This window comes from Bombus bifarius, unplaced genomic scaffold (genome assembly GCF_011952205.1).
Source record: "Bombus bifarius isolate JDL3187 unplaced genomic scaffold, Bbif_JDL3187 scf7180000009275, whole genome shotgun sequence".
NCBI lineage: Eukaryota > Metazoa > Arthropoda > Insecta > Hymenoptera > Apidae > Bombus > Bombus bifarius.
Window position 1 is genome coordinate 938,178 of NW_022885009.1, and position 26,077 is coordinate 964,254.

Below are 26,077 nucleotides of genomic sequence, written 5' to 3' on the forward strand. Positions count from 1 at the left end.
AGTTCGTATTGCATTAATTCGTTTCACTCTGCTGGCCTTCTTTTATATGATTTATAAACATAATAAACACAATAAAGATTGGACTTAATTTTGTATGGTTTATAAACATAAAACAAAACTAGAACCAAGCCTACATATTTTTAGTTTGAAAACTAAAACTAAACTTCTAAGTTTTAGTTAAGTACCCACGTTTGTAACAATCAGATTGAATAACAAATTTTAGTTCGTATTGCATTAATTCGTTTCACTCTGCTGGCCTTCTTTTATATGATTTATAAACATAATAAACACAATAAAGATTGGACTTGATTTTGTATGGTTTATAAACATAAAACAAAACTAGAACCAAGCCTACATATTTTTAGTTTGAAAACTAAAACTAAACTTGTAAGTTTTAGTTAAGTACCCTCGTTTGTAACAATCAAGTTGAATAACAAATTTTAGTTCGTATTGCATTAATTCGTTTCACTCTGCTGGCCTAAATATCGGACTTGGTTTTACATAGTTTACAAACATAAAACAAAACTAGAACTAAGCCTACAGATTTTTAGTTTGAAAAATCACTTGCAAATCTCCAACAGTTACCTCCACCAAAGATCCTGCACCACAGTTTACCAATTGCTGTTGTAAACAATTTTATAAAAATGTTAATAGATATATAGTACTCGATTCATTCTTCGTGCATCTCAATCCCGCGTCATCGTTTCGGTTCGCGAATAACTTAGAAAATAAGTTTCGAACTGTATCTTCATACATGAATCGTTTTCATTTTCGTTTTGACGTCTGTCTCGTCCTACGTCTTTACAAAAGCAAGAAAATATGTACCGAAGAAAGTAGACACGTGCTTTTACATTTATCAATACATATACATGTATGTTTATTCAGCCTCACTTCCAAGAACACACTTACATTACCTTTAATATTTACATATATACCATTATTTACATGCAGATACCTTTATTTACAAAAATGTCCTATTCTCTCTCTCTCTTACTCTCTATCTCTCTCTATATCTCTTCCGTTCACAATCTGACATACTGTGACTAATAATTGAAGATCCTGGTGCAAAAATAAGGCGAGTCCACCTGTTACAAAAATTGTACTTGTCGAGTTTCATATATTTTTATACATCGTCGATCGATCGGTGCAAAGATCAGACAAGCTCAATGCGTTCATAAGAATTTTTGCATCTATGCATTGTGACCTTTGGGAAGAAGAATCGGCTATGTCTAGGACCCACCTGGGTTTTTGTTCTAAAATATAGCGTCAATGATTGTGTTGATGTAGCGTTGACTCGTCAACCAAAGTGTTTCGAATTCTATTAATCGCGTGTTTTTTTTTTTCTTGCAGATTCGAAATGTGTTCGGACGAACAAGAATCGTATCAGTCATGGAGAAGTAAATATGTGCAAACGAGAGTCGGCGGCCGGATGTCAATGGTTTATCTAAGGAACTGTTTGCGGAGCATGGAAGAGAGTCAAGGAAAAATAAAGACGTGAAAGAAGAAAATATTTCATTTCAAATTCCCAGTAGTTTCGTGCAAGGGCCAGGCAAATCGAAATATCGAAAAAGATTTCTTAATCGCATTCTTCAAAAATATAAGAGGCATCATTTCTCATATCATTCGTCACACGAATGCCTTTCTAAGTCCAAAATATTAATCGTTTAAACGAGTCATAATTAATTCAGTTTTATTCGATTCCACACAACTTGTAAAATCTGCGTTTGCCCGGTTTTCGTACCAAGGTCTGCAATTATTCCACTGTTTTCACTAAAACTCTCTTTAGCCTGCTTGCACCTTGCCTTCCTCTATTCTTTTCTTTTCTTTTCCAGCTTCTCCACTCATTCCACGATCCTTCCATCCTGTCTTTTACCCACTACGTCTTCCGACCTGACACCTCTTTTGGTTTCCCTATAATTGCCTGTTAAGTGAATTAGATCCTCGAATTTATCTCGCCGCATAGATCACACCTTCCACCACCTCCTCCTCCTCCTCCTCCACTTTCTCCTCCCAGTGCCTATTCCAATTTTCCAACTCTCCACACTATGCTCGTGCTATTATCTTTTGACCTTTTCCTTATTTGCTTAGGTATTCTGACAGCCCTACTGTTCACACGTATTTGTACCTATCGTTGCATTGCTCTGACATTTATAATACCTGAGTCTCATCGAGTACTCAGACTTTAGTCGCCTTATTACGTATCGCAGAGTTTCCTTGACAATATAGACGCGTAAGGTGCAACTGAAGAAGAAAAGAGGCGCACGAGGCACTTTACCGTGAACACGATACGGGGTGTCTTAAGATAGTTGACATGCTCAGACAAGAAGTTATTTATATACGCACGTATGCTACATAAAAAGAACATTTCTGTCGATTCAGGCCTGAGTTTTGAGAAAATCGAGCTCGTGCAATTAGCAGAATAAGCAAAGTGCCGGTGATAGCTACCTCGAGCTCGGCTTTCTCGGAAACGAAATGTCGAAGGAAGAAATTTATTCGACTTATTTTTGTATACACGTAGAGTGACACCCTGTTTGTATTCCAAGACACCCTATATACAGTGCTCCTATGTTAAAACATTGAAATGAATACGATCACTTCAACCGCTCCTACTTCCTTCTTTCTCATTTCGATTATTCATCAATTTATTCGACTTATTTTTGTATATACGTAGAGTGACACCCTGCTTGTATTCCAAGACACCCTATATACAGTGTTCCTATGTTAAAACATTGAAATAAATATGGTCACTTCAACCGCTCCTACTTCCTTCTTTCTCATTTCGATCATTCATCAATTTATTCGACTTATTTTTGTATACACGTAGAGTGACACCCTGTTTGTATTCCAAGACACCCTATATACAGTGTTCCTATGTTAAAACATTGAAATGAATACGATCACTTCAACCGCTCCTACTTCCTTCTTTCTCATTTCGATTATTCATTAATTTATTCGACTTATTTTTGTATACACGTGGAGTGACACCCTGTTTGTATTCCAAGACACCCTATATACAGTGTTCCTATGTTAAAACATTAAAATGAATACGGTCATTTTAAACGCTCCTGCTTCCTTCTTTCTCATTTCGATTATTCATCAATTTATTCGACTTATTTTTGTATATACGTAGAGTGACACCCTGTTTGTATTCCAAGACACCCTATATACAGTGTTCCTATGTTAAAACATTGAAATAAATATGGTCACTTCAACCGCTCCTACTTCCTTCTTTCTCATTTCGATTATTCATCAATTTATTCGACTTATTTTTGTATACACGTAGAGTGACACCCTGTTTGTATTCCAAGACACCCTATATACAGTGCTCCTATGTTAAAACATTGAAATGAATACGATCACTTCAACCGCTCCTACTTCCTTCTTTCTCATTTCGATTATTCATCAATTTATTCGACTTATTTTTGTATACACGTAGAGTGACACCCTGTTTGTATTCTAAGACACCCTATATACAGTGTTCCTATGTTAAAACATTGAAATAAATATGGTCACTTCAACCGCTCCTTCTTCCTTCTTTCTCATTTCGATCATTCATCAATTTATTCGACTTATTTTTGTATACACGTAGAGTGACACCCTGTTTGTATTCCAAGACACCCTATATACAGTACTCCTATGTTAAAACATTGAAACCCTGAACACGGTCACTTTAACCGCTCCTTCTTCCTTCTTTCTCATTATTCCACACTGTGGCTCCAAGGAATACTTTATACATATTCTTATTTTCCAAGCGGGTGTTTTCTCTTAATCAGGTTATACATTCCAGTTTCGTAGCATTCAATTTTTCCAGTCATTTACATTTGTCCTTCACTGCCATCACTTCAATGATATTCCTTCCAAGTTCTAAAGTACGAAATAGCTATCTTCGATCATATTCTTGTACAGATTCAGATGCTGAAGATTCCATCGTTTTTTCAATCTTCCTTGTGGGATGAAAAATTATTAATATTAAATGTACGCCAGAAGAAACATCGCGTTAAGCTGAGCTTCTTAAAAATCTACATCTGTTATCTATCTGTTATTTGTTTTGTTTTTCAGACGCTAACTCGTTCAGCTCGTTAGCTCGTTTACGGACACTAACCTGAATTCGAGTTTGTTTAACATTTTTTCCTAGTGTACAGTCATCCACATTTTATTATTTCGAAGGACTCGAGATTATATAGGGTGGGACAGATAAAGCGTCACAAGCAGTTTTCTTAGAAGGCGTCGCAGATATTAACTGGAATTTTTCAGTTGTTAAATGGTGCACAGGGGCTGGCATTTTAGACTGCAAGATATTGCGGGGGTGAGTTTCTTAAGGGTAGGAAAGGTGCTTTCAATTTTAAGCTGATATCTGTATGTGGCTATGTACAAAACTCTTTTACGATTCTTCTTTACAAATAGTATTTTATACTAAAAAATATAATAAACAGTCGCATATTCTTAATCTATTCTATATCTACAAGCTATCCTTAATCTAAACAAATTTTTAGTTTGATATAGGAGCAACATACTGCATGTAGCCTTTTTGTAGAAATATAATACAAAAGTTTTCTTATGTCTATAATTAAGGCATTTTTACGAAAATAATGAATACAAAATATTGTATATTTAACATTGCTATTTTGAAAAATAAATTTTCACTTTTAAGAAACAAATTTGTAATAATAGACTTCAGCTACTTTACAAATTTAAATAGAGAACAGAATTGTTTCTAAGAAAATAATAATATCCATAGTAAACAATAACACAATAGAGATAACACAACTTAATGGACTGTTCTCTCTGCGATAAATGCAAAATGAAAAATTCCTATTGTATGAACTAAGATCTCTGTACAATAAATTGGAAGAAGATAATGCTCTTGGTTTTAATTTCAATCGATAACTTATCATCCAGAGAAATATCATGTGCGGTCATAATCATATAATGATAATTTGTGATTGAAAAGTATTTTTCACTGATAATTAGTGTCAATAAATATCAGCTTTCACTGGCTAGATTGATTTCTTCGTATTTTTTAATAACGCAATAATTGCAATCGATTACTCAGAAGTGCAGTTCTTTGTATTAATCAACGATAGAAATCTCTAACAAATCACGATTACTGATACCGTTAACTGTTTGACAATGCAGTAACTTTCTATAAATAGTATCATCCATCTTATGCTTTATAAAATAAATGCTTATATAATGTTTATTTATTTAACTTTTCCCAAGCTGTCTGATAAACATTTTTCATATGTACAAATGGCACTGTCAGAGAATCTGATTTACATCTTGAATTACACTTTTACATCCACGTATTGTCTCATTAATAGCATGTGCTTATTTTATGTGCTCTTAACTATAGAGATCATGATCATCAAATAAACTGACTTCATATTTACAGCTTCTTGAAAACTTAGTCTAAAAAGCTAATTTTTTAATTTATATATAAAGAATGTAAATTTAATTATAAAAAGTATAAGTTAAAAAATTTTAAACACTGTCGGAAAAATTTATGTCATTCTATGTCTATAGAATTATTGTAGATGCTTCTATAACTGAAAAAATACGAAGTTTTAAACATTTAATAAAAAAGAGAAAATAAATACCTATTTAAATAATCGTTGCGTTCTTTAAAGTACAGATTTTTATTTTTTTTTATTTTTATCTTCTATTTATATTTTTTTTAATTTTTTAACTGTTTAATAGAAAAGAGTAAGAGGACGCCTGTTTAAATTAATTAAATTTTTGTATTCTTCAAATTGGACGTGCTGTTATTTTTATCTGAACATGATCAGGCTCTGATGAACAATTACAAAGTAACTAGCTTTGAAGTACACGTTGGTTTATGCCAACTTCTTCATCGTGCAACATGTAAATAATTGAGGACATTAAAATCCGGTTCATATAACTTCGCTGTAGGAAAAGTAAAAAACCCTTTACTGGAGAACCAAAAAATAAGCTTTTTTACTTGATGAAACATACGATTCAAAGTTCGACTCAATGGGATCTTATAAAGAATGCAGAGCAGAAGCAGTCGGATTATATTCATCTTTGGAGAAAGTATTTTTCAAATATAGATTTTTCTTACTTAAAATACTCAAACATTAAAACCACATTATATTATATTTTTTGCAATTTAATTCGTTTTATCTGACAAAAATACAAATCATTTGTATCATTTACTTTATATATTTTTTACCATATATTATTTACTATATATTTACTATACAGGGTGGTTGGTAACTGGTGGTACAAACGGAAAGGGGGTGTTTCTACGCGAAAAAAGAAGTCGAAAATATAGAATAAAAAATTTTTTTTTTAATTTTTCCATCGAGACAACGATCTACAGTGTGATCCGTTATAACGAGACGTGATAAAGTGCACGCGTACCGAGCGAAAATTCAAAGTCGATTTTCTCGAAAACAAAGCCTCAAACGAGAAATTTTTATTCTATATTTTCGACTTCTTTTTTCGCGTAGAATCACCCCCTTTCCGCTTGTACCACCAGTTACCAACCACCCTGTATATATTATTTGGTATACTACAATTTTATGTCAATTTTGTAGGTTGCCTATTTCCGTTTAAAAACGAACCAAAATTTCCAGATGATAATGAAAGAAGATAATATTGAAAATAAATACGTAATTACGTTTTCAAGGAGATCTCTTTCTGTTGCGAACATGCAAAAGGCGGTGAACATTTCCAATTGAATTTCAGCGAATGTTGGCAAGTTTTACACGTGGCAGTCCTTTCGCTAAGTTTCACGCAGCAAATCGTTCACAGAGAAATACAGAATCGTGTGGAACTGGTCATCGAAATTTGCAACATGTTTCCACTTCTCATACGTCGTATTAGGAACGATACTTATGAGATAAGTTCTGCAATATCGTTTGACAGGAAACATCAAATAGTCTTCTTAACTACATTAACAATCGCTCATTATACTTTGCACATGGCTGCTTGTAAAACAAGGAGACCAAACAAATTACGTTGCGTATGCAATATAATTAACTCTGTAAAGAAGCGACTAGGGCCGTAAAGCCCTATAGTTATAGTTGTGGCGGATGAAAAGAGAGTTGTGCGTTTCGTCCCGGGACTACCGGTGGACTCGTCAGTAAGGCTATGCCCGGTAGTCCTTGCCTTAGACGTAGAGGGAGTCTCGCTAGGTGCGGTATTTGTATCAATCGCTCGTATATTCGACCGCTAGCGAGTTAAACAGTCGTCGTAGCCCTCTAGTGTTGGCGGTTGGTACCAGCGGATCGCCCGGGAGGTGTTGCGCCGCGTTGATGCCTCGACCTGTCGGCGTCCTGTTGATACCGATCCGCCACATAGTTTTTGAAACGTATCGATGCTTTTCAATTTAACTTAATTATATTAATAATACGAGAATATTTATTTCTTCGTTATTGATACGACCCAACCTGTAACCTTTTGTTTTTAATGTCACGTAAACTACGTGGTCGCTAATGAGCCAAGTGGGTTGATGTAATTTAAACAAATAAGTAAAAATAAAATGAGACTATTTATTTTGTTAAAATTCAGCGAATACGTGTGAAAATAAAGAACGCGAAGATACATCTATTCGCTTAAATTCAAATTTAGAAATTAATGAAAATATTATTACTAAAGATGAAGGAATAAATTATGCACATTGTAACAAATTACAAACATGATCAATGTGATTATAAACAGGATCAATATATCATATTTATAAATATTTGATACTGCATATTAGTGAAACATAATACCAAAAATTTTTTCCACTACCTTCAATCACTATGTTACCTAAAGAACTATACTTTCTCCCTCACACAGACGTGCACGTGTACACATATGCATTTTGTGGCATAACTTCTGTTATTCTTTCATCATCTCAACCACTTTTTCGATACAAATACAAGAAATAATAATATATAATATATAATAATAATAATATGCATACATAAAATAAATAATAGAGAAAAGTGTACAGTTATAGCGTGGTTTTCTCATATAGTTGAGAGTTGTTGAAAATAGAATCTAAGTGAAACAAAGACTCTACAAGATAAACGTTAACAAATATCTTATAACGAGAATTTGATTAACGCATCGTTTATAGCGCATTGTAACACTTATAACGGAAATACAATTTGGAAAAAGACTGTTGGCAGCTACTTTGTATGCTGAGTAGAAGTGCAACGGTATTTCATGCTAAACTGCCTGGCAGTTGCACCATAATACGTTCAATTTCCTTGCCTTTCGTTTTTAAATGTATTCAGTGCTCCTGCTCTTAGCATAAAACGCACGTTTATCGTTCTTAGAGTTCGCAGTTTTAAACGCACTTGAGTAGATTAAAGAGACGCTTGTATTAAAGGATCTACTATTTTTGAATCTGATAGGTTGTTTCCTTTCCACTTATCTTCACAGCTTTACATTTCATAGAATAAATAAATAAATATCACAAATACCACGGTCTATTTATTACTGCGTGTAACTCAAATTCGTGACGAACTGTTATCGGATCCGCTTTTGGTTTCTTAAAGCTAGAATTTCTCGAATGTTACACTATTACATATCTTTTTCTTACATTTCCCATTCTTCGAGAAACGCAAAGAACGACAATACCTACGTTAAAATAGCTGCGATTTATCAGTGTCAAAATATGACTTTTCACTGTTATTTTCAAAAACATACCTATTTATATTATAATACGTAGGTAAATCTATTATGTGCAACTAAAAGGATAACACAAATCCTGCTAATTCCTTTTTATTACTTAAGTATACACAGTGGTTGGTAACTGGTGGTACAAGCGGAAAGGGAGTGATTCTACGCGAAAAAAGAAGTCGAAAATATAGAATAAAAATTTCTCGTTTGAGGCTTTGTTTTCGAGAAAATCGACTTTGAATTTTCGCTGGGTACGCGTGCACTTTATCGCGTCTCGTTATAACGGATCTCACTGTAGATCGTTGTCTCGATGGAAAAATTTAAAAAAGAAAAAAAAATTAAAAAAAAATTTTTTATTCTATATTTTCGACTTCACCCCCTTTCCGCTAGTATCGTCAGTTACCAACCACCCTGTATATACGCAGATTCCCATCTCACAGGAAACATCGACGAAGACACACGTCCTGGACTGATATCCAGGTGATATCCAGGAACATAAACACCAGGTGTTCGAGAGAAGCAGGATATTCAGCACACGTTCGCTTACATTTAAATTCTCTTACTTACGTTTGTTTACTTATTTACTTCTTACGTTTCATACTCTTACGTTTATACTACACACGTGAAATAAACATAGAAATCAGAAGCATAGTAGAAGTCTTTAATCTCCCTCTACCTTGAGCGTTAATTTCGTTCAAGGTTCGCGACCCTAATCGAACAGTTGCAACGAGACAGATGGCCATCTAGTTGAGAGGCCGCAACATAGAGCAATAAATGAGAGTATAGAGTGATGAAAGTATATTAGGGCTGAACAACAGATATTATTATTTTGAGCAGCGAAAATCAGATGATTCGTGTCAGAAATTTTAAATTAGGATACAAGATTATTTTATGTAATAATTACATTATGTATTTCCGTAATTATATTATGTAAATATTACATGTAAATTAAAAAGGAAATAAGGATATAATAATAGGAAAAAAGGAAATAATAATAATAAAAAAAAAGGAATTAAAATAAATTAGGATACATAAAGTGATATGTAGATTCTTTTCAAATTTGCATTTTTTTAATAGACACCCATAGAATTTTATATGTTCTGAGAAAAAAACTTATTTTTAGATAGCTGTTATTATGTTTACGATGTTTCAATCTAAAATCTGCAAGTGAAATTAGAAATTATATTGTACCACCTTCTTCATATTTAATTAATCCCTTAGTATCTGATTCATGTGTAATTATTTTTCCTAATATGAACGTCTTACGTAAACAACATTCTGCGTAGGTACAAGGTGACAATACACGTGAACGAATAAAAGTAGCTTTAAATAGAAATTCACTTATTTTCGTACTTATCAATTCTATTCGATTTTTAATTAAAGTTTGGAGAAATAAATATGACACGTTGCTAGAAATGTTTATTTCGTTTCTTTGCAGAAAAAAATTGATTTATATCTTTTATCTGAACTTAATTTCTTCGACGTTCCGAGCATAAAACAAAGGCATTATCTGGCAAAAAGATCATCTTCTGTTATCAAAGGACTTAACACGATATCTTTCTCTGTCGCGTATAATCAACAAATTTGACAATAAGCAATAAATCTTTACAATTCTTTTAATTTTATTATTATTGCCTCGAACAGTCCAGCAGATACGAAGTATAATTGACAAGAAGAAAATAACATCAAGAGCCGTATATAGTATAAAACTGATTACTAAACCTTACCACAATATTTCCACAATTATTACTAATTATTATTATACAAATTGCACACTGATAAAGACTTCGCTCTGTACTTTATTCCTCGTGGTTAACTTTGGCAGAAAAGTTATCACAGACGTGAGAATATTAAGTAGCTACAGTGGCACGAAATGCGAGATAAAAATCAAAAAGATGAAGAAAAGAAAAGAAAATCAATAGAACTGCAAATAACATAGATGACATTTACTTCTGCGAAAAAGGGAAATAAACATTTTTAGTAACGTGTCATATTTATTTCTCCAAAGTTTAATTAAAAAACCAATAGAATTGATAAGTTACGAAAATAAGTGAATTTTCTATTCAAAGCTACTGTATCGTCACCTTGTGCCTATTCTGTCTACGGAAATGCGACAGAAAGTGGAAATCGATAAGGTTCGGTGAAACCGCCATGGAGTATCTGAATCTCCATGCATATACGGGGTGTCCTGATATACCTGACTCTGTCACCTTTAATTACTCTCTTATTTGTGATGATACGAAAAACGCATGACACGCCGATTCATATTCGATTCGTATTCAAACGAAAACACTGAAATACAAAGACACAGACACGTTTGCGTTTTATTGGCGATTCCTAATGTATCGAAATTTCGTGAGTTTACGCATTTCGTTGAAAGATGCGCGTAATAAACTAAGCATGCAGTTCCCAAATGCACGTAATAAACTTTGTATTATGTAAATTCTATTTTCAAGACTCTTGTACGCTGTATGTGTACATACTGTGGGTGAGCAAAGTATTCGTACGCTTTTTAAAACAGAATAAGTGTTCAAACGGCTTGATGTTTTTTGATGAGTTAGAAGAATTAATTTACTATGATGTTGTGTAAGGAAATTGTTGAAAATGTTGCAGTTGAAATTGCGAAGAAGAAAGTAAACGTCGCCTTTTACAACTTTCTCATCTGAAATGAAAATGTAATCAACGCATTTTGAAGATTTATGCCAGTCATACAGGGTGGTTGGTAATTGATGGTACAAGCGGAAAGGGGGTGATTCTACGCGAAAAAAGAAGTCGAAAATATAGAATAAAAATTTTTCGTTCGAGGCTCTGTTTTCGAGAAAATCGACTTTGAATTTTCGCTGGGTACGCGTGCACTTTATCGCGTCTCGTTATAACGGATCTCACTGTACATGTCTCGATGGAAGAATTAAAAAAAAATTTTATTCTATATTTTCGACATCTTTTTTCGCGTAGAATCACCCCCTTTCCGCTTGTACCACCAGTTACCAACCACCCTGTATAGCAAATATATAGTAAATAATATATGGTAAAAAATATATAAAGTAAATGATACAAATGATTTGTATTTTTGTCAGATAAAACGAATTAAATTGCAAAAAATATAATATAATGTGGTTTTAATGTTTGAGTATTTTAAGTAAGAAAAATCTATATTTGAAAAATACTTTCTCCAAAGATGAATATAATCCGACTGCTTCTGCTCTGCATTCTTTATAAGATCCCATTGAGTCAAACTCTGAATCCTTTCCGCTTGTACCACCAGTTACTAACCACTCTGTATACGGGGTGTCTTGAAAATCATGGTACAAGCGATCGGATGATGATTGTACATGCAAAATTAAGTCGAAAAAGAAGAGTAACATTCTTTCGTTCGAGATTTCGTTTTCGAGAAAAACGAATTCGAAGATCCGTCAAATGGCCGTATGCTGATTGTAAGTTTCCAGGTATCCGGCTATGCTCGCTGTACGTATTATACGAAATTGAAACATATCAGATGTCATCAAATCTCTAAGAAAGATGAATCACAATAAGACCCGAAAAAAATATTTCTCAATTTCGTTTTCTCATATTGGTTTGTATTTAAGTCGTTATCTACCTAAGTTCTGTTATGCGCGCATTTTTTTTTTTCGAAACACGTTTGCTCTGCTCGTATTGTTATCGCTAGTAACCAAATACGCGCATTTGACGCGGCGTTAAAACCTATACGAAAGAGGAAAAAGCAAAAAAGACATTCAGCGTGTCAATTCTGTCGATACTTCATAATCGATGAAATTTCAAACTCTCTGGAAACTCTTACATTTTTTTTTTTTTTTTTTTATTTATTTGTTGAAATTACAATCAATTCTCGCGTTGAGAATTTTCAGTAATTTTTCTGGCGTGGCGCAGTGACATGGCTGTTTATTTACAATAAGTTAATACTTATTATAGATAGGTATAATTTATAAGTATTCTTACATTTTGAATTTCGTTAGTGCTAAACTCATTTTCCGATACATCGGTTCGACTTGTTTTGCGACAACAAATGCCCGATGCGTCGGAAATTGGCGAACATTTTTCCGCGAATTCTCGTTGATCGTGCAAATGCCCAGCTTTTTCATTCGGCTGCATTCAGAAGCATTACAGCTCCATATAAAACGACATTTTACAAATCGGATCGCTTCTCACCCTCTTGAAACACAACAGATGATCCCGACGTTCGACCCTCGTTGTCATAGAGACCGAAGAATCAGATACGCGAGAGGGTGCGGCGACTATGCTATACATTCGTGGTAAACAGTGCGAAACAAAATTTTGAATAGAACCGGTGGCTTTCGAGGTTGCTGGGGAAACATCGAAGTTATCGTCCATTGCAATTATTATCTGTCCAAAGAGAGGATATGCTGTCAAATAGCATGTATACACAAATAATGTATCTAGCGCGATGATAATACGTGGATTATTTCAGCAGAAAATACACGTATGTATTTTGCAACGCGATAGGTTAATTAATTACTTATTTACGTAACTGAACACGTTTTGTTGAACGTTTCGAATATCAGCAACATGATGAGAGAAATATTTCATTGGAAATGCAAGAAATAATCTTCCGTGTGTTTTTTAATGTGTTGTCTCGGCAAATGGATTTTTTTGGGAAATTTGTTTGTACCGTCGTATTACTCGTTAGAAAACAGAAAATCCATTACACCATTGCTCTGATAGTTTGCCAGATATTTCAGACAATACGTTGTCAACGCGAAATTTAGAGAAAGAAAGTAGTGGAATATTTTCGTTTATATTATACAGGGTGGTTGGTAACTGGTGGTGCAAGCGGAAAGGGGATGATTCTACGCTAAAAAAGAAGTCGAAAATATAGAATAAAAAAATTTTTTTTTTTAATTTTTCCATCGAGACAACGATCTGCAGTGAGATCCGTTATAACGAGACGTGATAAAGTGCGCGCGTACCGAGCGGAAATTCAAAGTCGATTTTCTCGAAAACAAAGCCTTAAACGAAAAATTGTTATTCTATATTTTCGACTTCTTTTTTCGCGTAGAATCAACCCCTTTTCGCTTGTACCACCAGTTACCAACCAGCCTGTATACCTGTATAATATCGTAAATATCAGTACGTCATTTGAGTGACGTTCCTCTTAAATGGCACAAAAGTAGTAAAAACATTTTTTAAGATCACAAGAATATGATATTCTTTTATTCGTTAAAATATTTACTCTACCTTATTTTGAATTATCTCAAAATTGTATAATACTAAATTACTAAATACATTAAAAGTTACATGTAAATACTACATATACGCAATTATAGAATAGAATATATAGTTATTTTCTAAATAAATTGTATATATATTTTATTCTATAATTATATATATATATATGTAGTACTTGCCATATATATATAGCTTTTAATACATTTAATAATTTAATGTATTTGCATGTAAATATTTCATGTAAATATTCTAAATGCATTATGTGCGTGTATATATATTCTATTTTATATTACATATATATATATATATATATATATCGGGTTAACATTAGAATTTAAGACGCGTAACGATTCTTCGTTTGAGTTAGCCATCGTTTTACGAAACAGAGATTATATTTACGCGAATATACAAGATTTTACAAAATATTATGAATAATGAGTTTAATGTATGATAAGATTAACGAACGATAAGTTTAACTAATGATTAGATTAAAGAGTAATAAGTTTAACGAATAATAAGAGTAACGAATAATATGTCTTACGAATAATAAATTTAACGAATAATGAGATCAACGATTAATAGGTTTTACGAATAATGAATTTAATTATCGCTATTAACAATGTTCCTGGGTTCAAGCGAATCCACGGTCAACGGGATAACTCTTTACTATGCGTAGAATAATTTTAAACACAAAAAAATACGATTGCTGAGACACTCGGTAAATTGCTCGATGTATCACTTTCCAAGGCGATCACACGAATGAATATCTGATGAAAATCTTTTTCGCTGTACGACTGCATTTGTTTGTTATATGCTCGCTGGAGGCATCGAGAAGGTTCCAATCGCCGTTGCTAGGCAGTTTCTGTCAAGAGTTTGTTGTATACTCTTTGGAAGCATCGAGAAAGATCCAAACGCCGTTGCTAGGCAGTTTCTGTCTGGAGTTTGATTCCTAATACAACGTGTGTCCCATTATATCGACATCTCCAAAGTACAATTCTATGTGATTTCTAGGGAGAACAATACAACCGATCCACACCTACGTCAGGCAAAACGTTTATCCCGTGACCGTGGCTACGTTCGGCGACCAGTTGTCACTTCGAACACACTTTCGCTATTACAAATATCGAACAATTACAAATGACAACAATTGCTTAATTACAGTTATGATAAAATCTGGGCTAAAGCATTAAAAGGCTTCCTCAAAATTGCATAGGGAAGGCTCCGGTTTTCATTTCATCTCCGACATATATATATATATATATATATATATATATATATATATATATATATATATATATATATATATATATCGGAGAAGGAAAAACAGCGGGATCTCCCGTCCGGAATGTTGGGACAAACCCCAATACACTAGTCCAAACTTTCACTATAGCTGCCCTTAAGTAAAAAAAATAAGAAATAGTCTTAATGTTCCAATCTGGCTTTATGACGATGGGTTTGGGCTCGAAGTGACATGGCAGGTCACCGGACATAGCCACGGTCCTGACAGAGGTATGAAATGATTATATGGCTCTCCTTGAAACAAAGATTAACCCGAGAAGCGGGGACAGGAGTATAGAAGGGCAGCCTCTTTTGAATTGACGGAGTTAGTTAGTGAGTCGTTGGACGATTGAGTTATCGGGAAGTTACCCGAATCGAGTAGCACGTTGATACGAGTCCTCCCGTGGACCGTGGATTCGTTGTCGAACCTGAATTCGCTGTCACCATCGTCTCGACCATCCTATTGCCATTACTCGTAGCCTCTGGTAGTGTCCACATTCGTATTGATAGAGATTGGCTACATTCGCGACGGTAAAGTAAGTGAAGGTTCATCGAACGCCCAAGTGCCAACCTGACTCCGACATATATGTAGTATATATGTACCATACATATTGTCTTTTTAACATATTTAGTAATTTAGTGTGTTCAGTAATTTCATGTTGCCCTTAATGTAATTACATGTTAATAAATAAAGAATTGTGTATATTTATTGATTTTGCCTGCACACTGTAGCAGATTCTTGCTGGTTAAAAATACCCCTGTTGTGTCAAACGTTTGTCAAAATTAATTTCATAGAAAACATCGGCAAAGATATAGCATTACTTTATTACTTAAAATCTGCCTTATTTAGTTCTCTTCGATATTTTATCCATACTCATACGTTATACTACCTGCGAATCTTTTAACGAATAGGCTAAGAAATCCTTCTACAATGCAAAACAACGTTCGAAATAAGAGATACATTTTTAAGGATGAAAAGACTTGTGCTACCTCTTCCTAATCTAATTCCTATCCAGTGAGAACATAAATGAAGAACATAGCGAATAGCGCAGGAATTCTCGCAATTAGCTGATAATTTATTCGGCAAACCTAGCAATAAATTCATCTGCTAAAAATTATTCTTAGCTTTTACAAATTAGAAAGCGAAAAACATCGCTGAATTCTCTGCGTGCGTATAAATTCAACGCGCTGGAAACATTTAGAGATTGTAACGCAATTGCATACGCCTTACATAAACATCGGCAATTTTTAATGGTCTTATTTCTCTCCTCTCCTTTCGTTAAAACTTCACCGACCGCTGGCGATTCAACAGCATACGCACGTCCGACCGGCAGCTCAGGCGCAGATTCTCCCTGGCGCCGGCTCTATTTCGGTTTAGACTCTCCAATTCCATTCTTTTCGCTCATCGCGAACGCTACGTTTTTCAAATTAGTATAAAACTGTGGAAGCTTACAAAGCAACGCAACTGACGCGACTGAGCAAGGTACCTTAGTACTAAATAACAAATTACTGTTCGATTAATGAGAAAGATCGTCGGCGACAAAAAGCCGATTAATAGGCTATCGGTCGGTAAGCGTTGGCGACAAAAAGCTGATTAATAGGCTACCGGTCCGTAAGCGTTGGTGACAAAAAACCGATTAATCGGCTACTGGTCGGTAAACGTTGACGACAAAAAACCGTTTAATCGGCTACTGGTCGGTAAGCGTTGGCGACAAAAAGCCGATTAATCGGTTACTAGTCGGTAAGCGTTGGCGACAAAAAGCCGATTAATCGGCTACTGGTCGGTAAGCGTTGGCGACAAAAAACCGATTAATAGGCTACCGGTCCGTAAGCGTTGGTGACAAAAAACCGATTAATCGGCTACTGGTCGGTAAACGTTGACGACAAAAAACCGTTTAATCGGCTACTGGTCGGTAAGCGTTGGCGACAAAAAGCCGATTAATCGGTTACTAGTCGGTAAGCGTTGGCGACAAAAAGCCGATTAATCGGCTACTGGTCGGTAAGCGTTGGCGACAAAAAACCGATTAATAGGCTACCGGTCCGTAAGCGTTGGTGACAAAAAACCGATTAATCGGCTACTGGTCGGTAAACGTTGACGACAAAAAACCGTTTAATCGGCTACTGGTCGGTAAGCGTTGGCGACAAAAAGCCGATTAATCGGTTACTAGTCGGTAAGCGTTGGCGACAAAAAGCCGATTAATCGGCTACTGGTCGGTAAGCGTTGGCGACAAAAAGCCGATTAATAGGCTACCGGTCCGTAAGCGTTGGTGACAAAAAACCGATTAATCGGCTACTGGTCGGTAAACGTTGACGACAAAAAACCGATTAATCGGCTACTGGTCGGTAAGCGTTGGCGACAAAAAGCCGATTAATCGGTTACTAGTCGGTAAGCGTTGGCGACAAAAAGCCGATTAATCGGTTACTAGTCGGTAAGCGTTGGCGACAAAGAACCGATTAATCGGCTATCGGTCGGTAAGTTGTTAATATTCAGAGACTTGGAAAAAAAGGAACAATTCAACTGTCCCCTAAGAACGCTACAAAACCAACAAAGGCAAAGGACAATCCGTATTCGAATAACTTTCTATGAGTACAACGATAAGGTCGCTTTACGTAACTTGGATTTCCAAATAAAGCGGTGTCACATTGCACTGATACGAACTTGATACACGCGCTAGCTATATCGCTGCCGTAACGTATTAAAACAGGTAACCTTCTTTTATTTTTAGCGCACGTTTTATGCACTCGGAGTATCTCGCAAAAAAAATGAAAATTCAGTTCTTGCTTACATGGAAGCGTTGATGCTGTTAGCCAGGAGGTACATTTAAAAAAATGTCCTTTCTAATCCGATTTTAAATGGGAAATTTTCAACCAGTCGATGAATTACGTTTGTAATTTTTGACTAGTCAATGAATTATATATACATAGGAAGAAAATATTTCCACAACGAATCTAGCTTTCTAGTTATGAAATCCTGCAATATTTTCGCGGCATCGAGTCCAGCAAAATTGCAATTCCGAAAGTTCTAATTTCACATATCGATGCAATTTATCACTTTGCGAAAAGGATGCTTTGCTCATGTCGCATAAGAAAATTTGTACATTTACTGTATGAGAGATACGAGAGACGAATATTCGAGAAAACTTGTCCCGACATCTGCGAGACATTTAACAATCAAAGTTAAAACAGACTTTTAGAAGACTTCCGAGTATTACGTCTCGGCTCGTCAATTTCCTTATTCGTCCATACAAAAATCAAAAGCGAGGAACAGAATAACAAACTGGAAAATTATCCAAGTTAGGAGAGGTCAGGAAAAAACCAAGGAAGTTACGTAGATGATATTTATGAACGGTGAAACGTTATTGTTAAGATTAAATATCGCGCAAGTATCACGGATATTGCATGCGAAAAATGTTCCGTGAATATTTCAAGAAACAAAAGAAAACGCATATTATATAGAAGAGTAAAAAAGAGATACAAAAGCACGATAAATAAAAACACGAAAAAGAAGTAATTTTCTTAAGAGTGTCAACATTTAATCTTCGTACATAGTTTAAATAATTTCAATAATTTAATTAATTTGTAATTTAAATAATTAATATTTAATTTAAATAATATTAAAAAATAAAATAATTATAGTTTAAATAATTTAATTACGTAGATATTTTAAGGAACCTTAAGCATAGAAAATTCTAATTTCCGCCAAAATTTAATCAACTGAACGTAATCGAAACTTTCTGCCAGTTCGCCAATATGAACGAAATAATGCTGCAACGAGTCGGTATATTAAAGGATGGTTTATTGTTCTATCGTGAAATAAATCTCACGGAGTTGATTAGCAAAGCAATATTGTCGAACCTTTTCGTGTTAGAATTAAGAAATACAACGACGTATATCTTAAATAATCTTCACGTTAATTTCACGTTAATATCGGATTTCATTTTAATCGTACACGTGGATCGAGGATGCGATAAATTAGTCAAAGTGCAAAAAGATCGAACATAGATGGGGCAAAGATTATAATCTGTTAAACTGTCGCAATGTAAATGTTAATTTCGAGATAAAAGGCAATCAGTAAGCACGAATTGTTTTACAATGAGAATTCTTGCAATGAAAATCGGACTAACGTCCACTGGAATTGTTACGTTTTTTGTCGCCGTACGAGTTAGTTAATTTCAGTTTCACGAAAATCTAATGTTTCCAGTATTCCAAAGTTGCTGTGTGCAAGTGTATAGATCTATTTTTTGCATATTAATAGATAAAAATGGTTCGAAAGTCGCGTTTCCATACCTTGGACTTAAAAAAGAAAAATAAAACACAAATAACGTTAAAATGATTGTGAAATCAATGAACAGAAGAAGTATAGACTACAGCTATCGAAATAGAATGATATACAGGGTGGTTGTAACTGGTGGTACAAGCGGAAAGGGGGTGATTCTACGCGAAAAAAGAAGTCGAAAATATAGAATAACAATTTTTCGTTTGAGGCTTTGTTTTCGAGAAAATCGACTTCGAATCTTCGCTCGGTACGCGTGCACTTCGCGTCTCGTTATAACGCATCTCACTGTAGATCGTTGTCTCTATGGAAAAATTAAAAAAAAAAAAAAATTTGTATTCTATATTTTCGACTTCTTTTTTCGCGTAGAATCACCCCCTTTCCGCTTGTACCACCAGTTACCAACCACCCTGTATAAGTAGAAAGAAGTGTCCGATATTTTATAATTGAAAAATGACTGAAACAGGAGCCTCGTCGAAAAGAGACATTTATTACGCAATGATCTAATATTAGAATAATTGGTCGTATTCGGGCGTCGATACCGTGCGATTCTAATTTGATAAAAGGTACGCTAAAAACGAATTAACTTTAAAATTATCACATAACTTTTGAACGTATCATGCAGAAACTCTGGAAGTAAATAGTGCGCTGTTGTTAGTACCACTAACTTAGTAGTCTCGTGTTGCCATGCATACATAACTGATATTAATTAAAAGTTTCGAGAAGTTCCTGTTTACAAAATTTTTCAAACTCTTCTCTATGTGAACTAAAACCCGCAGGTTAAATGATTTATTTATAATAACGTAGTAAATAAAGGTAGTTTTATTTACAAATTAATTTTTCTGCTAATTTACCTGTAATAGAAGAATATGTTTAAAAATTCTCTCTGTTCTGATAATGTTAGGTAATCGTCTACGCTTAAGATTTTGTTTAAGATTTTTAAAGAAGAAAGTGAGAGTCGACGTCCTTGTTCGTATTTATATTATCAATGGACAGATATAAATAACGTTATCTAAGAAATAAGTACCCTATTTGGTTAATTAAAATGCAAATAATAATCTCAAATAACGTATTTAACAAAATAACGTGTTAGAGATAAAAGAGTCGATTTCCTACAACCTTTTATAGAGTACATATTCCTAAAATGTAGTTGTAAATAATTTTAAAATATTTGTAAGGTATGTGTCTTACAGCTGTAATGCGAGAAATCAAAAATAAAATTCAACAGTTAAAGGGAGAGCAAGAAGAAGAAAGAAATGTAAAAATTTCTATTTTAATAAACTTATTTTGCATTTAGAATTAAACCACGTTTAAAGATTTAATTTGTTCTATCGAGAACATTACGCGTTTTAATAATACGTGACTACCGTGCCATAAGTTATTTAATTAAACTTCTCTGTAATTTAGCAAAACGCAGCAGAAAAAGAAGGAACAATTTTAATTAGAATTTACCATACTCATAGTTGACGATACAATGCAAAACATTTATACAATCTACAATACACAATTAAGGCGATATACACTTTTATCGATTAAAATATAATTATTTTTTAATTAAAATCCTGTCTTCTTATCAATGATAAGCGACACGCAGAATCTATCCGATAAATGCCAAAATTTACACCTACATAAAGATTACATATATTCTACTAAAAAGCACCAATGGAAAAAGTTACGCTTATCGTTAAAAGTATTAAAGCATTCGTGTTCAACCTAATCAGGGTTATGCACCAAATGCTCTCATTTGGTACTCCAATAATGGAAAGTATATGCCATGAAATTCAAGGTGAATCGATCGAGGCCTTAATACGTCCGAATTATTTAATCACATTAATTTTAATCAAATTAATTAATTAGGGTGTCCTAAATAACTTTGACGTTCCCATTTGAACGAGCACACGGCTGATTAGTTTGAGGACAAAAAAGAAATGATATACGCATGACACACAATACATGGTTAAGCCTATCACATCGATCGTCCACTTCGTTGCTGACCAGTGATAGCTAAAGTAAATGTCAAATCCAATTTACATCTTTCGATTATTTCCATCTTAATTCGTTTTCGGGAATAGTTAAATATATACAACTAATAACCAATATATATTTCGTTTTCTATGTGCTTTAATTTTCGTATTTAAATTAAGTTGTTTATTAATGCGTCAGCTCTACGGAGCAATATTTCTTCTAAAACCGTATTTATTTTATGTATCGAATTATTTCACATGACCTTTATCTATGTTATATGTGTTTAATATCTTCGAATTTGAATTTAATTCAATAATACTTCTCCAAGAAACTAACCTTTCTAATATTTTTTTATATTACGAATTCATTCTTATTTCCTAATAAATATTAAGTCTATTATAAATATCATAAATGTGAGCAGGCTATTTGTGAAATCAAGAAAATTTATAAAAACGTAATATTTCTATGCAAAAAAGAACCCCAAAAAATTTAACAAGTATCAGAATCTCATTACTCCCATAATTCCATGTAATCAACTAACGGTTTTAAATTTGCCCTCCCTTTTATTCATTTTTATTATTGGGATAATATATTTTATATTTCAAACGTTAATGAAATGCAGACATCACGAGTAGAGACACGATTAATTGTTAAGTAGGTTACATGTGATATGCATGTTCATAAATTAATGTACAAAGAAAAATTGGATTTCTAAAATCACATGGACCCTCGTACACTTGTAGCTCATACAACGATCTCATAAAGTTTCGAAAGAAATGTAATGAGTACACAATCGCGCAAACTACTTAACTTTGGACAACCTGTCCTTAACAACTGTCGAGATATAAACATTTACGCGAGAAAAGCTTCTTATTTCATAAAATGAGTTACAGACGCTGCCAAGCCCCTTATTACAAGCTTAACCAAAAGGGAGGTAACTCTCGTCTCATAAGAGTCGAAACTTAAACGTAGAAAATATAATTGCAAGCCACAGAAACACTCACTCGTCAATTTCCTCCTCTTCTAGTAGAAGACTCATCTTTTCACTTGCGTGACTTTATTCACTGTAGGTGTCGACTCGAAGAACAAAGTTCAACTCAATTTACTGTAGGGGTGTAGTCCTTTCGATGATCCTCCGCAGGACTATACTTGCAGAGATGATAACGCTGTCGTACACGTTGCGCGCGCGCTCTTTCTCCTCACCGCATCAACATCCTTTTCACAGTGTGACATTTTCGCCTTAAGAGAATGACGTGATGTTTGAAAATGCGCCGCTAGGCGGCCCGCTTTCTCATTGGCGCACGTAGTACGGCTACATTTTTGTGCGCCAATTACAAATCCCTAATAACTCACGGCTAATATATAAACTGCGGATTTTCATGCACATGCGTACTTTTATAACGCTAGTTAAATAAACGAAGTCTAAGTAGAAATCTATTACATCCACTGGATATTATAATAACTATTATACTTTGGATATTTTGCACTTATATTTTTATATTTTTGCATATTATGTGGATTTTAGCAATTGTGAATTTCCTATAAATCTGCAGTTTACTAATATACTACCATTCTGTTTATGTACGAAGATGATTTGATTATATCACGTACTTTAAACAAAATTTATGTAACATGTAGAACATATATAGCATATAGTTAAAATGCTGCATAAAATGTGCTTGTTAATCACTTCTTACACAGATATAGAGATTAGAACATTATGTTATAAAATTTTATCTCTTTTTCTTATAAAAATATCGTTACATTAATAAAATGGTAATTTTTGAACTTTCAAAATAAAGATGCTATTATACATTACTTATTATTTGATATGTAAAATGTTATCTACTTTTTAAATAGCAAAATTAACTATTCAAATCAGTGAATAATTAAAGGAATTATCGTTAACCAGTTTAATAGATTCAAATAATTAGAAACGCGAATAACTACTACTTCTTTTCGTCTAAATTTAATTAAATTCGTTAATTAAATTAAATTCGTTGAAATAATTCCTTAAATAAGAAGTGGTATAGTAATTTATAATAAATAAAATGAATAAAATTTCTATTCGATTTGATTGTTATGTATTATAATAAGATTATGTAAAAAGCGGTAATAAGAATTTCACAGTACATTCTTGAACGAAAATATATTTTTTTTAATAAACGGTAACAGCTCTTACATAACGAAAACAAAATATAACTTAATAAACTTTAAATATAACTTCTTTATTAGGGTACATAATTAAACACTTTTTCCATATAAACAGGATCAGGGATTATTATTTTACTCAAGGATCACTATATTTTCAGGTAAATATACGAGGTAAATGCGGTATCATGCATCGATATTACTGTCACAAACTGCGTTTATTTTTATCATTAATGTATATTATTTATTATAAATAAGTTAGAAACATTGATTTCATTTTGGGCGTGGTAGGTGTTTACATTTTATACACACAGAAAGAATACTCAACATATTATGCTTTCAGAAAAATGTATACTTTTGACAAAAAATGATTTACAAATGAACTATAGCCACAAATTTGCGCGCCACTCGCACATTCTTGAATCAGGCGAAAGAAAGCCTGTTCGTCTCAATCAATTTTTATCTTTTGTTAAAATGTTTCATGCATTCTGCATACATATCATACATCTAAATTCATTCTCTCACTCCCATTCTTTCTCCCTTTCTCTCTCTCTCTCTTTCTTTCTCTCTCTCTCTCTTCCTCTCTCGCTCTCTCTCTCTCTCTCTCTCTCTCTTTCACCGCTCTCTCCCTTTCTGTCTTCCTTTTTCTGACTCTCATCCTCCTCTGCTCCCTCCATCCATTTCTCTCTTTCTTTCATTCTTACTACCATTTGTCTCACTTTGAATACACATTTATTTCTTCTCCCTCACTCTCTTTAATCACACACTCTCACTGAAAACCAAGCAGTATTATTAATATTATATTATTATTAATATTATTATTATTAATATTATTATATTAATATTATTATTACTAATATTATTATTATTATTCAATATTATTTGTTATTATCTCTTAATATTATATTTTATTCAATGTATTTATATATTTTTTCTTTCATATAAACTCAGTGTTTCAACCAAAGTGGGTATGACATACGCTGCCCAGTGTGCGTGAGGTGTTAGCTGTATCAGGGTTAGACATTCAGGATATATGTGTCCAGACGTCATACCCTAATTCACTGATTTGACCAACACCGTAAAGTTTATTGTGCAAGTACTCTCTAGGTTTGTGCAAAGCAGTTTCTATCACCTTTATACAAATATTCTTTCGGCAGAACATCAAAAGGTGGCACAAACAGCAGTTAATTGAACCATTAGAGAATACAAGCAGTGGGCAGCGCGCTAGCCAGCATGAGCGAGCGCAGGCAGTGAGCAGTTCATACATACATACACTGTAATCTGGATACAATGCGAACTAGGGCCATACGTTCTTAAACCATGTCCCTAGATGCGCGATGCTGTGTTAATAAGCGAGGGCCGGATGAAAGGAAAACCAGTGTTGTAATTAAGACTTTTACGTCGTTCGTAAATTGCAGACTTATAACTGTATGGTATGAGATCGCAGCCCTCACGTTTTTTACACAGCCTACGGAGAAAAAAGACAGCAGAAGAATCTGCAACCTTTCACCTCCTAAATTACCTAAAATCACATCAAACAGATGTTTTCTAATAATTTCTTAATATTGAAGGGTGGTAAAGTTTCCTTCTTGTTGGTTTTATGTTGCTTTCTTCAATGCTAACCTATGTTTCATTTTATATATTATATATAACAATATTTATACGATGAATTATGAATTTGAGTCACATGCAGAAAGAACTTTGACTTGCTTCTGGCACAGATAAAAAAACACTTTGGCTTTTTGCATCTAAGAAAGGACTGCAATAAAAACACCACACTAGTAAATGGCACTAAAATTGCTCTCACTTGTGTCACCGACTACTTGTGATTAAAAAGCATTTGTCCTTCTTCTCTTCAGTTTCTTGCTGAGATCTCTTGATTTGAGATGAACACTTGGACAGACATTTTATGGCATGGCTGCACTCTATCTTATACGTTTATTGATGTGTTGCTCGTGGTATTATTATATAAAAATTAGACGATTACGCAGTCAGCCAGGCATGATTGACTAAACTAATCTATAAAAAGGTAATAAATTCAACAAATAGAGTACGAAACTAAATCAATTTGTTGGTATTGACAGTGAGAAGGTTAGGAAAGAACGTATAACGCTCAGATTTAGGTCCATATTTGTTCATCGCTGTTACCTCCGTTATAAATTTTACTAATCAATAGTTGGTACACTTGTAATGGAGCAGCGACAGTACGCTGATGGCACCACAAATTACTGTTCATTTTCTGCCTTTTTCGTCTTTCCCATTTCTAACTTAACAGAGTTCACACTGATACCTTGGTCAGGGTATAAGAAAAATTCTTGAGTCCATCCTGAATTTTGTGTATTGCCATCTAAACCAAATTATATTCTTTTAAGTTTAACTGCAGAATGGTGTCTTTCACTGCTGCAAATACAAATCTGATGTTTTCTGTATCTGTAAGAGAAAACAAGTGTAAACATTTATAATTTATGAACTTGAACAACAATAATGTAGTTAATCAGTTAATTAAGCAAAAAGCATTAGTGACCATTAAAAATCGTTTAGAAACGTTGAAACTTTGAGTAATTAATA

At 33.8% G+C, this 26,077-nt stretch overlaps 2 protein-coding genes across 6 annotated transcripts in view; both read right to left on the reverse strand.

The window, feature by feature from the left end:
* Positions 1 to 22,588, reverse strand: part of LOC117214944 (uridine phosphorylase 1) — a 48,113-nt gene extending 25,525 nt beyond the window's left edge. Inside the window, exon 1 of the mRNA XM_033461327.1 lies at positions 22,363 to 22,588. Within this exon, the coding sequence (XP_033317218.1) occupies positions 22,363 to 22,397 (35 nt within the window). The 5' untranslated portion in view covers positions 22,398 to 22,588. The remainder of the gene's footprint in view (positions 1 to 22,362) is intronic.
* Positions 22,589 to 23,565: 977 nt separating this feature from the next.
* Positions 23,566 to 26,077, reverse strand: part of LOC117214932 (guanine nucleotide-binding protein G(q) subunit alpha) — a 65,359-nt gene continuing 62,847 nt past the window's right edge. For 4 of the 5 annotated variants that reach the window (XM_033461297.1, XM_033461292.1, XM_033461293.1 and 1 more), the window contains one exon: positions 23,568 to 25,939. In XM_033461297.1, coding sequence (XP_033317188.1) covers positions 25,857 to 25,939 — 83 coding nt within the window. In that variant the 3' untranslated portion in view covers positions 23,568 to 25,856. Of the gene's footprint in view, positions 25,940 to 26,077 lie in introns of all 5 variants that reach the window. The other variant, XR_004488979.1, reaches the window with a different exon arrangement.